At 44.4% G+C, this 15116-nt stretch overlaps 1 protein-coding gene across 2 annotated transcripts; it reads left to right on the top strand.

Moving 5' to 3' along the window:
• The first annotated feature begins 19 nt into the window (after nucleotides 1-19).
• Amacr (alpha-methylacyl-CoA racemase) lies at nucleotides 20-11499 on the top strand. 2 transcript variants are annotated; one of them, XM_075975881.1, is made up of 5 exons: nucleotides 20-266; nucleotides 1134-1277; nucleotides 2429-2589; nucleotides 5942-6128; nucleotides 10751-11499. In XM_075975881.1, exons 1-5 carry the CDS (start codon nucleotides 20-22, stop codon nucleotides 11158-11160), a joined length of 1149 nt encoding a protein of 382 aa, XP_075831996.1. In that variant the 3' UTR covers nucleotides 11161-11499. The 2 variants fall into 2 exon arrangements, with proteins under 2 accessions (XP_075831996.1, XP_075831997.1); XM_075975882.1 differs by lacking the exon at nucleotides 2429-2589 and having other exon boundaries at nucleotides 10751-10904.
• Nucleotides 11500-15116: the final 3617 nt, after the last annotated feature.

Raw genomic sequence — 15116 nt, 5'->3', positions numbered from 1 at the left:
AGTCGCCGCGGGACTGGCCATGGTGCTGCGTGGCATCAGGGTTTTGGAGCTGGCGGGCCTGGCCCCCGGGCCGTTCTGCGGGATGATCCTGGCGGACTTCGGAGCTCAGGTGGTGCGCGTCGACCGGCCGGGGTCCGGGGGGGACGTGAGCCTCCTGGCCCGGGGCAAGCGCTCGCTCGTGCTGGACCTGAAGCAGCCGCGCGGAGCCGCCGTGTTGCGGCGCTTGTGCGCAAGCGCGGACGTGCTGCTGGAGCCCTTCCGCTGCGGTGAGCCGCGCCGCGAGTTCTCTCCTGGCTCCTTACTCTGAGCCTCTCTGGTTCCTTAGCCTTTTAATTTGCTTAATTTTTTTTTTTTTTGGACTCTAAAAGCTCTTCTACATCTGCCCTTATTCTCTGGGGGCCTTGAACCGTTTGAGACTCCAACTCATTGGAATATTGCCACTGACCCTTTGACATGTTGGTATGCCTATGTGCTCTAAAGCTGTCCACAGTCCGTGCTTACCTTTCCCTGAATGATGATATTCCTAAACTCCGACTTCAAGATCACTTCATTTACTTTGGGCCTTGCAAAGACACTGTTTGAATGCTCTACAGACACCATTTTCGAGCTGTAGACTTGCATACTTGGTGACGTACACCCCCATCTGGCTGTCCACAGGCATTTGCAACTGTCACAAACCGAGTCAAGTCTTTCTCCATCCATTTAAAAATGGTCTTTCCTCCTGTATTATTAGTCCAGAGTATCCCATGCACCTGTGTTTCCATCGATCCCGGATTTAGCCACTCTTGCTAAACACTCTTAGTGACACTGCCTGGTGGAAGATGGACAATGAACGGAGTGGGGACGGGGCACCAGGTGTATTTATATGTAACAACTTTTAGTCTTCACAGGCATATCTGAGGACAGTAACGGTAACATTTAGGATTATATCATAGCATTAAAGTGCCCCATTTGAAGATGAGGGTGGTCCAAATGACTCTTAATTATGACAGCTTTAATCAAAATTACAGCAGCTCTTGTTAGTGTTACTTGCATGAGCACACTTTTAGTTTTCCCTGTAGAAGGGATTATCTCTGTCTCGTGCTCTCTTTAAAAACAAAACCCCCCAAACAATTGATGACTTTTCTCTAAAGGTGTCATGGAGAAGCTTCAGCTTGGGCCAGAAACCCTACTGAAAGACAATCCAAAGCTCATCTATGCCAGACTGAGTGGATTTGGCCAGTCGGGAAGTTTCTCCAAGGCAGCTGGCCATGACATCAACTATTTGGCTTTGTCAGGTATGTGGGAACTGCTTTTTGAAAACCCTTGGGATTGGCTTCAACATCAGGAAGTGCAGTTCCGTTGATTGACAAGGGTTTAAAAACTATTCGTTATTTTTTTCATTGTCTGTATGCATGTGGATATATGAGTGTGAGCGTACATGCCTCTGGACGCCAGAAAAGGGTCCTGGAGCATCTGGACCTAGGGTCACAGATCTCTGTTGTGAGCCCTTCTGTGTGGGTGCTGGGCACTGAACTGGAGTCCTCTACTGGAGCAGCACACACTCTGAATGGCTGAGCCATCTCTCTAGCCCCCAGCCCTGATTAGCAAGAACTTTAAAGTGTAAAGATAGAAATACTTGTTGACAAAAGAGAACGTGGTTGTTGAAAACAGGTTGATTTGAGTTCCTAGAACTGTCATTTTAAAGCTTTACCCGTGCCCCCCCCCCACACAGCTCATTTGATGGGTGATAATCACTAGTAACACCTGTTTTCTACGATTGGGAAGTCAGTTTTCAGAAAGGCACCTACGAGGGGTGAGGAACAAGGTAATAAGATGGATGCCCGTTCTACATTTTGGGAAAGTTGGTGAAGCTTGATTCTTATATTCCCTCACCAAGAATCCTTTTGAGCCACCATTTCAGACTTCTGTGAAAAGCCCACAGTTTTCAGGTCTCTCCATCACTCCATTGGAATCCATGCCTGTGAGAACATGTGTTAGAATGGCCAGACTCTGTTTTTCTTACATCTTTTTTTGATAAAACATGAAAGTGTATTGTACTGCTTTAAAGCCAGGAAACAAATTGACAGTAATTTTTTTTCTCTTAAACTTAGTGAGAACCTTAATAAGATATTAAAAATGTCAGTTGCAGTGATTTTCTTGTTTTTACTCATTTATGTATTTTGCTGGGGGAGTTTGCTGTATAGCCCAGGCTAAAAATCTAGATCTGCTTGCCTCAGTCACCTGAATGCGGGGTTTGCGGGGCTGTGCCACCCCGCCTGACTCTAGGACAGTTTAGCAGAGGAAAAGTAAAGCCAAATGGATTCATAGTTTGAAGAGCACCGTGTACCATTTTCACTTAGGTCGATGATTATAAAAATCGGTTATCCCTCGAAGATGCTCGTGTGTTTATTTAAAAGGGGCATTCAATTTGTTGTCCATGGCGCAGGTGTTCTGTCAAAGATTGGCCAAAGTGGGGAGAACCCATACCCACCGTTGAATCTCCTGGCTGACTTTGGTGGTGGTGGCCTCATGTGCACACTGGGCATTGTGCTCGCTCTCTTGGAACGCACACGTTCTGGCCAGGGTCAGGTCATTGATGCGAACATGGTGAGTATTAACTGGGTGGTGGGCTGGTGATGGTGGGGCTGCCCTGTGATGTATGATTGCCTCAGAAACTCTCCGAATAAGACAAGGAATAAATAAAGTTTAATATTCAAGGGACCAAAGAGGGTTTTTTTTTCCCTTTTTCTCATGGGGTTCCACCTACCTCTGTCTCCTACATGCAGGAATTAAAGGTGTGTGCCACCATGCCTAACAAGGTATCTTTTTCTTTCAAATGCCCCCTCCCACCCGCCGTATGCTTTAGAATGCTATCTCGAAGCTGCCTATGGTGCCAGCACTTTAAACCTATTCGTTCATTTAATTGTTTTGTGTGAGTGTGTCAGAGTACATCTGGAGGTCAGAGGGCAGCTTGGAGACCCTGTGCCCTCCTTTGTTGTGCCCTCTGATGGCACGAAGCAGCAGAGCCCAGGCTGGCAGTTGACTTCTTTCCTCCTAGCTCTGCAGGCCTCTTGGATGGTCACATTCCAACCATGTCAAGGAATAACATGTCAACTTGTCAGAGTTGCCTGGGGGTTAGTTCATCACTGTGTGGTGTGTCAGCGGTGCCCCCAGTTGACTCTCTAAGGATCTGTGATTGTCTCTTCCCGCCCTCTACAGGAAAATGAATTTAGTTTTGTGCATTTAAAGCTTGAAGGAGTTTTTTTTGATGTCCAGGGGGAATACCCAAGTAGGGGCTAGTGACAGATTTGCAGTCATTTGGGAATGAAGTGGGAGAGTCCATGGTCCCTTGGGGAGGGGACAAACTGCTGTTCTGTCTGCAGTGTGTAGGCAGAAGAGGAGAGACAATGGTGGAGGAAGGGTAAGTCTAGAACAAGAAGGGACTATTGTCATGGAGACCAAAGTCAGACAGTGCCCAGAGAACACTAATGGCCAGAGGGTCAAAGGAAGGCCTGTGAGCACCTCAGGTTTTAATGATTGAACAATGTAAATTGGATTGGGTCACTAGGTGACCTTTACAGAGTCCATGTCCACTGCACCTCCTCACCTTGAAGCCTTGGTTGACTGCTTTCTTCTCCCCGTGGGTGTATCATATCCAGCCCTGCACTATGCCTATTTTTTGTGATTCTGTCATGGGCACAGCTCATCTTGTCCTTTTGGTCCCTCTGTTGTGTATTTTGGGAGGCATAATGTGAAGTTTACCGTTTAACCCTGGCTCCTGGCCCCGTCATCACACAGCCTCAACATGAGCTAGCAACAGCGGCAAACAGTTCATATTGTATCACTGAGTGCCATGTGGCTACCTCTCTGGGAGCCGCACAACCCAAGGGCGATAGGCTCATTCCCATTGGCTATTGAAAATTTGAAGGCTCCAGATACTATTCTTTGAAGGCTGGCTAGAAAGATTCAGAGACAGAACCATAGCACAATTTAACCCAAGACAGGCTTTCAAAAGCTTTCCTCTACTGCCCGCCGCGGGCACAGTGCGTGCCATCCAAAAGGAATGGACCAAGAACAAACATGTGGCCTTAGGATTATAGGGGATCATAGTTTGCTGCATGTAATTGACTGTTTATAGTTAACTGTAAGTAGAAGATGCTTTCGCTTTTCATCAGAATGTATCTAATTAGACTTCCCTAATTATTAGACAATGGTGCGGTCCAAGTAAGTACAAACTTTCCTTGGGATTCGTACTTACATTAGGCAATCATAATTGTTGGTTAATGACTGAAGGCAACGGGTTGAGTAAACCTCATTTATCATGTCCTCAGCCCTGTAAGATTTGTAGACACTGACTAAGGTAAGCCAGATATCTTTTCCCGACAGGCCAGTAGCTCCTTGTTGGGCAACAGAATGCTTGGTCCCAGAGGACTTGAAGTGAAATGGGGCCTGTTTTTTATTTTTTTCACAGTGCTTTGCCCTAAAACCCGTGGGGTTAATATAACTGTGGCAAAGGTCGATTTTGTTGTATCGGCTCTCTGTTTGGAGTGCACCTGACCTTGGCGTTGTGCACCGCCTGTGGACTGCTGGCCCACATGATGACAGTGGTGGTAGTCGGGGCTGCCCTTCTCTGTGCCCTAGGCTCTTGTCTGAGCAGCTTGCGTGGCATGTGAGAAAGCGAGTAGGGGACACATGCTGGGGTAGCCACTGCTGGGCCTCACCATACGATGAGGATCGCTGGCGCTAGGTCTCTTCCTGCGGCCTCCTGTGATGCTAAGTGTGTCTCACTTACAAGGAAGCCCAGCGGAAAGACTTTGTTACAAGGTTGGTTCAGTCTGGAACCTGAAAACTTTTCGCCCTCTTTGGCCTGAATATGAAAGTCAGATGATCAGTATTCTGAACTTCCCACGAGAACTGCTAGTGCCACCGCTCAGGTAACCCAGTTTGCTTAGTATTTGCTCCACTAACCGTCTGTCAGGTGTGAGGCCTGAGGAGAAAGCCGGCCCTTTTTGTAGTGGGTTTGGTATGAGCAAGCCCAAATTAAGATCTGTGTAGAACAGTAGTTTTCCTTTAGAGTGTTTTAATAACAAGCTCAAATTTATGCAAAAGGAGAGGGAAAAGCTTTTGTAATGAGTGTGACTCGGTCTCTGATTTCTTGGGATTAAAGCATTAAATGATAAACATAAAGTTCAGTTAAAGCAGTGACATACTTATGTGCATATGTATATCGATGTGCCATTCATTAATGTCCTCATACAAATATGAGAATGCTGACCTAACCCCACAGAAGCATCGCCTGTGGCTAGGCTGGTTACATGAGCATAAGTAGCCCTTATCATTTGGCTATAGGAGGACTGTGTTTGGCAATGACAAACGCCACTGCCATGATTCGGTGCATCTGAGAGTTTAAGCTGGAAGGGAAAACTGGACTGTATCCAGAGACTGTTTTGCATTTGTTTCATGGCCAGCAGATGAGGAATTCCATGCTCACTGCTGGAAAGGAACCCTCTGTGGGTAACCTCAGGGTAAGAGGCTCTTCCTCGGCCACTGGCATCATTAGAACTCTAAAACTTTTAGACTATAAGGCCAGATAGCACAGGTAACCCAGCTGCTCAGGAAGGTGAGGCAGGAGAATAGCAGCTGTGACTGGGCTGCAATCATGTCAACCTGAGCAACTTAGTGAGACCTTGTCCAAAGTTAAAAATAAACAGAGAGCTGAGGGCATAGCTTAGGGGAGAGTAATTGCTGAGCTCGTGCAAGGCCCTAGGTCCACTCCAGAACTGCCCTGAAGCCCCAGTAGCACAAAGAAACCTCCAGAAATATCAGTGAAATCGTATGGTTAGATATAATTGCCATGCCTTGTAAAATAGGCAGATACATAAATATTGAAAACCCTAAATCATCCTTCCTTTATACTTCCCTAAGCATCTGCAACCTAAAGTGTCTTGCTTCTTTAAAGGTGGAAGGAACAGCCTACTTAAGTTCTTTCCTGTGGAAGACTCAGCACACGATGCTGTGGGGACAGCCTCGAGGACAAAACCTGTTAGATGGTGGGTCCCCTTTCTACACAACCTACAAGACAGCAGACGGGGAGTTCATGGCTGTTGGTGCAATAGAGCCTCAGTTCTATCAGCTGCTGGTCAAAGGTAAGGGGCCTCCTGTTCCCCCTTTACTGTGAGTTCTTTAGTCTTGATTGTGAGACCTTTTGAATTCCATGATGTCTTTTTGTTATTGTTCTTTTTACGTCCAACTTTCTAGTTAATGTAACCATAGCCATCAACGTGTTGTGGGGGCATTTTCCCTGTCAATTTCTTAAATTGACAGATAATTTTACTACTCTATAAAATAACTCAGGACTTAAGAAACATTAACAATCCGTTTAATGGGAGAGCTGATGCCTCAGCTGCTCATGACACTGGATGGATGTGTATCCTCCTCATGTACCCAGACCTTCCTTATCCTTCCTGGAAGAGGTATGTTGGTTCTCTTGGCTTCTGTTCCTTGATTGATATCACTTTACTAAGGTGTGGTAAAGTCACCTGAGCACAGAGAGATTTTGGTGAGTGAGATGCAGCTGAACAATGTCACTGTCCCTTGATATCTTGGAAATTTCCCTTTATTGTGAGATCCTATCTTTGTGGCATGTCACCCACTATTTGGGGGAATTTGGGATTGCTTCTTCCCTTGTGAAATAATTGAACTGGAATTATTCAGTTATGTGAACTGTTTCAGTTTAAAGGTCCAACTACGACTCATTAAGTGGTTTTAGATATACTCTGAAGTAAAACTGACCATGATAGCAGATACCTGTAACCCCAGCAACTCAGGAAGTAGAGACAGGCATGTGAAGGCATGGAAACACCAGGCCAGACGTGGTACCATAGGTAAACGCATGCAGAGACTAGAGGCTCAGGTTCAGACGTGGTACCATAGGTAAACGCATGCAGAGACTAGAGGCTCAGGTTCAGTGCTTTCTTCATTTGTTCTCCGTTTTATTTTGTATGTCTTTTTTATTACTTAAAAATTATTTTACTATTTAAAAATTTTTATACAGCATATTTATATTTTGATCATATTCTTTTCCCTCTCTCAAGTCCTCTCAGTTTCTCCCCACCATCTCTCCCAACCACCTTTTTGTTCTTTTTTGTTTCAAAAATAAAACAAAACTAACAAAAACCAACGCACACACATGCTCACACACACACACACACACACACACACACACACACACACACACACCACCGAGTTTGTTTCGTGTTGGACAACTACCCCCCTGGACATGGGACTTGCCCTGTAGTGCATATACCCAGTGCCACTTCCTTAGAGAAAACTGCTTTTCCCTCTCCAGCAGGTATCAGTCACAGGTTTACCTTCTTGGTTCAGGGCAGTGGGACCTGTGTTGGCTTCCCCTTCTCAGTGCTGGAATTTTGTCCAGTACAGTCTCTGTGAGTTCACACGTACATCACCCTGTCGTATCTGGAAGACGCCATTTTCGCTGGAGCCACCAGCCCCCCCTCCCCCCCGGCTCTTACAGTCTTTCTGCCTCACCTTTAGCACTGCCCCCTGAGCTTTGAGGGGAGACATTTGATAAGGACATCCATCCCAGGCAGGGCTGAGAGACAGTGAGGTCACTGTCTACTGTCTGTTAATTACCATCTCGAATGAGGGCTGAGTGACACACCCCCCACAGCCCAATGTGTTGAGTTAGTCACAGAAAAGAACTTAAACATGCTGTTCTTCCCATCTTTGAAGAACAACACTTTATGGGTGCCAGTCCTTTAAAAGTGGAATTAATGTCTGTTTGGGGATTTTTCAGTTGTGTAAAAAGCCGATGCAGTACCATTATTTCCTTGTTAGTGGCTCTCTAAATGCAGGACACTGCTACATATGATCTGTATGTACCTGTCCTGGTTGCCTTTATAGACATCCCAAAGCATTTTATATTCATATTATTAACTTACACTCAAGTATAGTCGATAAAAATATAGAGCAGAAATTGAAACTATGTTTAAAGGCTTACTTCAGAATTTTAGACTGAGTAATGCTAGATGAAGAAGGGTCAGTGGTCAGTGCATAATGTCTTGTCCACAGAGCCCTGAAAAAGCAGCAAGGGTACAGCACGGAGGCCTTTACATCACATAACAGCCATGTGTATATAATATATGTATCGTCTACAGAAAATACCGTTAAATGGCTAAGTAAATTTTAGTCTGTTGTTTCTCATCAACATCCACATTTCAAAGTGAAGATATTTTCAGTGAAAAAGCTGAACTCTTAAACAATCACAGCTTCTCTTGAGCACTAGTAACTTCACTGAAAGCCGTCTTGGTACATTTCCCCTTATCCTCTGGTAAACACTGCACAGAAATCAGTACAGAAAACTCCCAGTTATTCAGTCTCACCCGGGGTTTCTTATGAAGGCTGCGTTGGTGGATGGTTCTCACATTTCGCCTTTGTGCAGTTTGAATTAATGTCTACGGTCAAGGTGAGTTAGGATTTAACTCCTTTTTTTTTTTTTTTTGCATTGGGATCTGTAGTTTCCCCAGTAAAGACAGTTCTTTCTGCATAGAATAATATTTGCATCCTTCTTAAAGTCAGGTGACCATACATGTAAGGGTTTATTTCTCCTCTTTTCATTTGACAGAACTGGGGTTAGAGCACAGGTCTTCCCACATGGTAGGAGAGTACTCTACTCCTAACTTTCAGTTCTGTTGCATTGTCTGTCTTTATGTCACTGTGTCTTGATTATTGTAGTAGGTTCGAAACTGAGAGGTGTGTGTTCTTCAGCATTGTCTTGGCTGTTGGGATTTCCATGTAAAGTTTAGGATCAGTTTGTCAATTTCAGCAAACAAGGTATTTGCTTTTTCTTAAATGTGCTTGCGTGCATGATATATGTGTGCACGTGCATTTGTGGGGGCAGTGGGGCATTTGTGGGGGGCAGTGTGGGCATTTGTGGGGGGCAGTGTGGGCATTTTGTGGAGGGCAGTGTGGGCATTTGTGGGGGGCAGTGTGGGCATTTGTGGGGGGCAGTGTGGGCATTTGTGGGGGGCAGTGTGGGCATGTGGGGGGCAGTGTGGGCATTGGCACTTGTGAGGAGTTCAAAGGACAGCCTTGGGGGCCAGTGTTGGCCTTAGACCTTGCTTGAGACAGAGTCTCTCTCATTGTTCGCTGCCGCAAATGCCAGACTGGCTGACACAGTTAGGGATCCTCAGGCCTTTCATCTCACTGTAGGAGCTCCGGGATTAGCCAGATATCACTACTCCGTGGCTGTATGTGGGTCCCAGGGATTTGAAATCAGCTCTCCCTGCTTCTGTGGCAACACTTGACCACTGAGACATCTCTCCAACCCATAGCTGAGGTTTTGACCGAGGTTCTGTTGAGGGTAAGCTCTGATCTGAGGATATTACTGTCTTTAACCACATTAAGCTTCCCAGTCTGTCTACCTGGGCTACTTGCCTTGTAATCTCAGTGATGCTCTGTAGTTTGAATTCCTTCTTTGATGAGTAGTTTCTTACACATGTGGGTTAGGGGTTTTCATCAAATTTTGAAACTTTTAAGATATTTATTCAATTGTTTTCTTCTGACCTTTCTTTCCTGTCTTTGTATGGCCCTGTTAATGCCTTTGTAAATATATTTGGTGGTGTCTTAGAAGTCTGTTCATTTCTCTTTATTAATATGGCATTCTGTTCCTCTGCGGGTTTGTTGTTTCTAATGAATTTCATTAACTTAATCTGTGTTACTTGTAAGTGTAACCACTGAAGTCTGCCCAGTTAGCTTAGTGCTCAGCTAAGCTAGGTAAAATCTCACCTTTTTTTTTTTTTTGAGACAGGGTTTCTTTATATCTTTTTTGGTGCCTGTCCTGGAACTAGCTCTTGTAGACCAGGTTGGCCTCGAACTCACAGAGATCTGCCTGCCTCTGCCTCCCAAGTGCTGGGATTAAAGGCTTGCACTCCATCGCCCAGCTGTAAAACCTCACTTTTAAGAAGGAAAGTGAGATTGTAAAGTGGCTCTTCCTTCACTTGGGGCAGTGTTGTAGACAAACTCACAAAGATGCATCGGATGTGTCTGCTGAACAGCGAAGCTTAATGGGCTCCGAACACTTACATGAGACTATACAGTTGGGAAACTCCTCGAACCCATGGCTTTTTAAAAATAATAAGCTGTTGAATATTCCATATAATTTATTGAACACCGACAATGAGAAATAATAGTTGTTTGGCAAATTTTCACACCAATGTGAGGTCTAAAAACCTTCACCTAGACTTTGGCTACCTTAAAAACCTTTGAGCTTTTAGTTTAAGGTGAAGAGAAAGGAATATTACTTACAAAGCTACAGCCCAGCCCTGTGCTTACCACTTATCCTGAGCCTATTTTCTTGTTAGCAGTGATAGTCAGGTATAATATTTAAAATTGTATTTTTATATGAAGTATCGTGTTACCTTAATTCAACTAGACAGATAAAGCTATCCTGAGGAAATTTCTTTTTTAAAAAAATCTACTCAGGAAAGATGTCAATTTCTGGAAACTAGATCATTGAAAACAGACTCCCTTTCTGAAATTGTCGGTAAAAACTCTTGACAATGATGGGCTTGCTTTGAGCTGTCACTGCCCCATCCCTGCCTACTGCAGCCATTGGCTCCAGCTTCAAACTGGTTAGTTTTTTCCTTGCCAGTCCTTTGAGAAACTCTGATTTAGGTTGTCATGGTGGACTCACTGACTATTGCTGCGCCCAGAGCCTAATAACCTAAGACATTGCATTTCCCTTCAGGACTTGGACTCCAGTCTGATGAACTCCCCAACCAGATGAGCATGGCTGATTGGCCGGAAATGAAGAAGAAATTTGCAGATGTGTTTGCAAAGAAGACCAGGGCCGAGTGGTGCCAGATCTTTGACGGGACAGACGCCTGTGTGACCCCGGTGCTGTCGGTTAAGGAGGCCGTCCACCACAGTCACAACAGGGAGCGCGCCTCATTTGTCAGGGACGAGGAGCAGCACACAAGCCCCCGCCCTGCGCCTCTCCTGTCCAGAACCCCAGGCGTCCCTTCTGCCAAAAGGGACGCTTTTGTAGGAGAGCACACCGAAGAGGTTCTCAGAGAGTTTGGGTTCAGTCCAGATGAGATCAAGCAGCTGTGCTCAGATGGAGTCATTGGGAATACGAAGCCCAAAGCCCGCCTCTGACTTGCATGGCTCCAGGGAATCTGAACGCTGTTACACTGGAGAATGACACCCATGGTGTGCGTGGAAATGCGGATGAATAGCAATGAAGTGATCTGAGTATTCCAATCAAGACACAGCTGAAGGCTGATTACAGAGTAACGATTGCATTCTGAAGCCGCGCTCCAGAGCCTCTGATTGAGGAATATTTTTGTGTGTGTACCAATATTAACTTGTCATGGCTTTTCTGCCTTTCAATTTACTTGATAACATGATTCATTGGTATTAATGCTCTTATAGAAATATAACTGGTATATTTTAAATGGATTAATATAATTTTAATAAATAAAGCTTTTTTTTTCACCTGGATGTGAACAGTGTTTTTAAGTTGTAAAAGCGTTCTAGGAAGCCCTTTAAATGTCATTAAATAGAATTTTCTGGCGCATTGAAATATTGGGACACTATTGTTAAAAAAACGCATACCCTTTAATAGGCTTTTCATTCCCTCCTTGTCTTTGAACTCAGATGTTAGCAAATGGTCTTAAGTTTTCTTCATAAAACCCTGCTTCAGATCAGTGTGCTGGATGCTGGGCTGTGTGGGGGTAGCCGGGTGGCCTTCTCCATCACCTGGCAATTAACTGCCCTGTATCCAATGAAAGTCTGCTAAGCTCCTCCCACCAGTGTCTGCCTCTGAACTGATCATGTCTCTGTCTGCCCCAGAAGTCCTTCTGCTTATCCTCTCGAAAATCACAATAAGCAGCTTTAATTAAGCAGGCAAGTCAGGAGGTATTCCACAGACAACATGGAGACCAATCAGTGCAAAGAAGACATCCTAACGCTGACCTGCCCCTCAGTGAGAGCCATGACTAAGATAAACTTCAGGAGCAAAGTGGGCACCTCATCTTTGGGCATCTCTATTACAACTTCAAAAGATGCTCATGGCTTTGTCAGCCTTGGTCTTGGGTCAGAGCATCGTGGTTTTCCTTGCTCAGTGCTAGAGTTCACATTTCTATAGCGGCTTAACACCCCCTCCATCACTTAATGGCGTCCCAACTCCTTTAAAATGCTCTTTTTCTTAAAAAAATGTATTTATCCTTTGAAATTTTTATTTGCATAAACAGTGTATCTTGAGCATATCTACCCCTCATTCCCCCCTCCAACCCCCACCTCAACAGAACTCCCTCCCAACAGGTGACTGCTGTTTGTCTATTTGTCTCCACTTCTGATACCACTACTTCGCTCTTATTTCTGTCATATCACCGTATTGGTAATTGATGCAAGACTAGCCTTTTAGGCATGCAAAATTTTGCAATAGTGCATTTTTCTCCTATGGGGTAAAATATAATCTTAATAGCAGGAATAACAGTAATCAACAACAAAAGCTGCCTAGGTCACCAATCCCATCCTTAGCTCCTGCTCTGCAGCCATTTGGACCAACTCAAATGTCTGCATGTTGTATCTCTTGCTTCCGTGCACTGCATCATTTTCTGGGACAAACAATACACCTTTTGTTCCTGCCGCTTGGTCAGCAAAGCCATGTTGACTCAAATGCAGCCTTCTTTGTCCAACTTCCTCCCTTCTCAACCCTAGGATGGTTTTGCACAGTGAATGTGAGCTATAATGTCAGAAAGGTCATGTGCTCAAATTTTACTCTCCCATGTGATGTCTGATTCAATACTTTGGAAGTACTTGACATATTGTAAAAGCTCAGAAGTTGTTCATTCTTTCTGTTAGGGCCCTTGCTCTGTTCCCAATGTACTCTGCTTTTGTGTCCAAGCATAGAAATTACTTTTTATTATGGCTTACAAGTTGTTCACTAAGCCATGATCGCCTGGGGTAATGACTGTAGTATTTATATCTAGTTCAAAGACACCATTTATGGAATCTGCCAACACAGAATCTGAGCCCTGCTCCCAGAAAGTTGATACGGTGGGCCAAGGGTGATACCTACACATTTGCATTTCTAGAAAGCATCCAAGTAGTTGTATGTAATGTACAACTCAAAGGCTTCACCTTGCTTAATTTCTGATGCTTTTGCTTACTATTGTGACCACAATACTTGAGACAGGTAATACCGGAGAAGGTTTACTTTTGCTAAGTTTCAGACCATCAAGGCAAGGCAAGGATTATGGCATGCAGGGGCAGATGGAGCGACAATAGGAGGGGCCAAGGCATGAAGTAACCCCCCCCCCCCAGGAGGCCTTCCTACACCAGCAACCAAACATCTCCAATCAGGCTCCATTTCCACAGCTCCACTGCCTCCCAAGAGGCTGGCTATCCATATTATCAGTCCACCAGGGGGTTAAACCATTCAGGTGAAAGTCCTCATGATCTAATCCCGTATGCAAATGTCCTCACCAGCACACCCAGAAATATGCTTCACTAGTCTCCTGGGGACTTCTAAACTCAGTCCTGTTGGCAATCATGATTAGCAATTGCTGGGGTGGAGAGATGGCTCAGAGGAACCGGCACCCACATGGCAGCCCTCAACAGGGTTGAGGTCAAGAGGCTCCACCACTCTCTTTTGGCTTCCATCATTACCAGGTATGCATGTAGTGCACAGACAGACATGCAGGAAAAACACCCACATACATAAAAAGACGGACTGACCATTACAAGTGGCATTGTTCTAAGAGATATAAACCAAACAAGTCTTTTTAAAACCATTGTTATTGTTAGCATATGTTCTCAGAAAAAAAAAATCTGTTCAGTGGAGTGGTTAGGGAAAAGATAAATGCAAATTGGTTAAGATCTGTGGCTAATCAGAGGAGCTGGCTTTGACGCTGATTTCTGAGTTTAGGTGATTACACAAAGTGAAAGAGACGTTGTTTTTGGTAGGTTGTGAATTTAAAGAATAAATGTATAAAAGTAATGTTAGTAGCCTGTTAGTGATGTGTGCTTCCCTTTTTCTGGAGATCAGGGACTTCTAAGATACTTTTCCTACCAAGGATTTTTATTAGGGTCCAGTAAGGAAAATGTGACCTACTTGAAGTTAGTCTTTAAAACAGTAAATTTAATTAGAGGATTACATTGGCGATAAAGAACAGAGATAGTGAGGCCACCCCAATATGAGCAGAATCAAGGAGCCAGGGTCACATCTAGGGCTGTGGGAACAATGGCTTTGGGGAGTTAAGGAAATCCAGCGGTCCAGTGTGGCTGTTAGAAGGTAGGTTCACGGTGGGTGTACAGTCAATGCCAAAAATACCTTGGTATGAAGAAAATTGGATTATACATGTTTTCCCTTCCTCCCTAGCTTTTCACCAAAGCTTGCTGTTGGGCAAATATACCCAGAAGCCAAAGAACAAAGGAACCTGGGAAAGGTAGTCCCAAGATCTAAGCAAAGTAGGCAGTGAAGGGCACAAAACGGACTTATTATACTCTGTTCATTCAAATTCATTGTATTTATTAGCAAATATTTTGGGAGACCTAAGAGGTGCCAGGCTACATGCTGGGGATACCATAAATCAACCTGATCTCTGTCCTGGAGATCAAGGCTAATCAAAGGATATATTAAGGAAATAACAAAGGATATAACAAACTGTCTGAATTATCTCATTTGAAAATGTATTGAGGGCAGTGAGAAAACCGTTCAGGGACTTAGGTGACAATGAGTTGGGTGAAGGGTGACACCCCCACCCACCATTTTAAGTCTAGTTAATTTATCTTTTAAGCTGTGTGTAGAAAATGTGAATTCAGGGAAAAAGAATATCCAGCTCGATAGAAAGAAGTTTATAGAAATTATTACATTTATTTACATTTTATTAGTTTCTGTTTAGGAGCCTTTATGATTTGAAAATGGAATCAATGTGTACAATTGTGTATGTGTGTGTGTGTGTGTGTGTGTGTGTGTGTGTGAGAGAGAGAGAGAGAGAGAGAGAGAGAGAGAGAGAGAGAGAGAGAGAGAGAGAGAGAGACTTTAGACAAACACCAGCATTCTAAGGAGCCAGAGGGCTTGCAACAGCTAATCTTTGTCACGCTTC

The sequence above is a fragment of the Microtus pennsylvanicus genome, chromosome 6 (assembly GCF_037038515.1).
Source record: "Microtus pennsylvanicus isolate mMicPen1 chromosome 6, mMicPen1.hap1, whole genome shotgun sequence".
In the NCBI taxonomy this organism is placed as follows: domain Eukaryota; kingdom Metazoa; phylum Chordata; class Mammalia; order Rodentia; family Cricetidae; genus Microtus; species Microtus pennsylvanicus.
The sequence above is the reverse complement of the archived record's forward strand: the minus strand, read 5'-3'. Positions and strand labels throughout refer to the sequence as shown.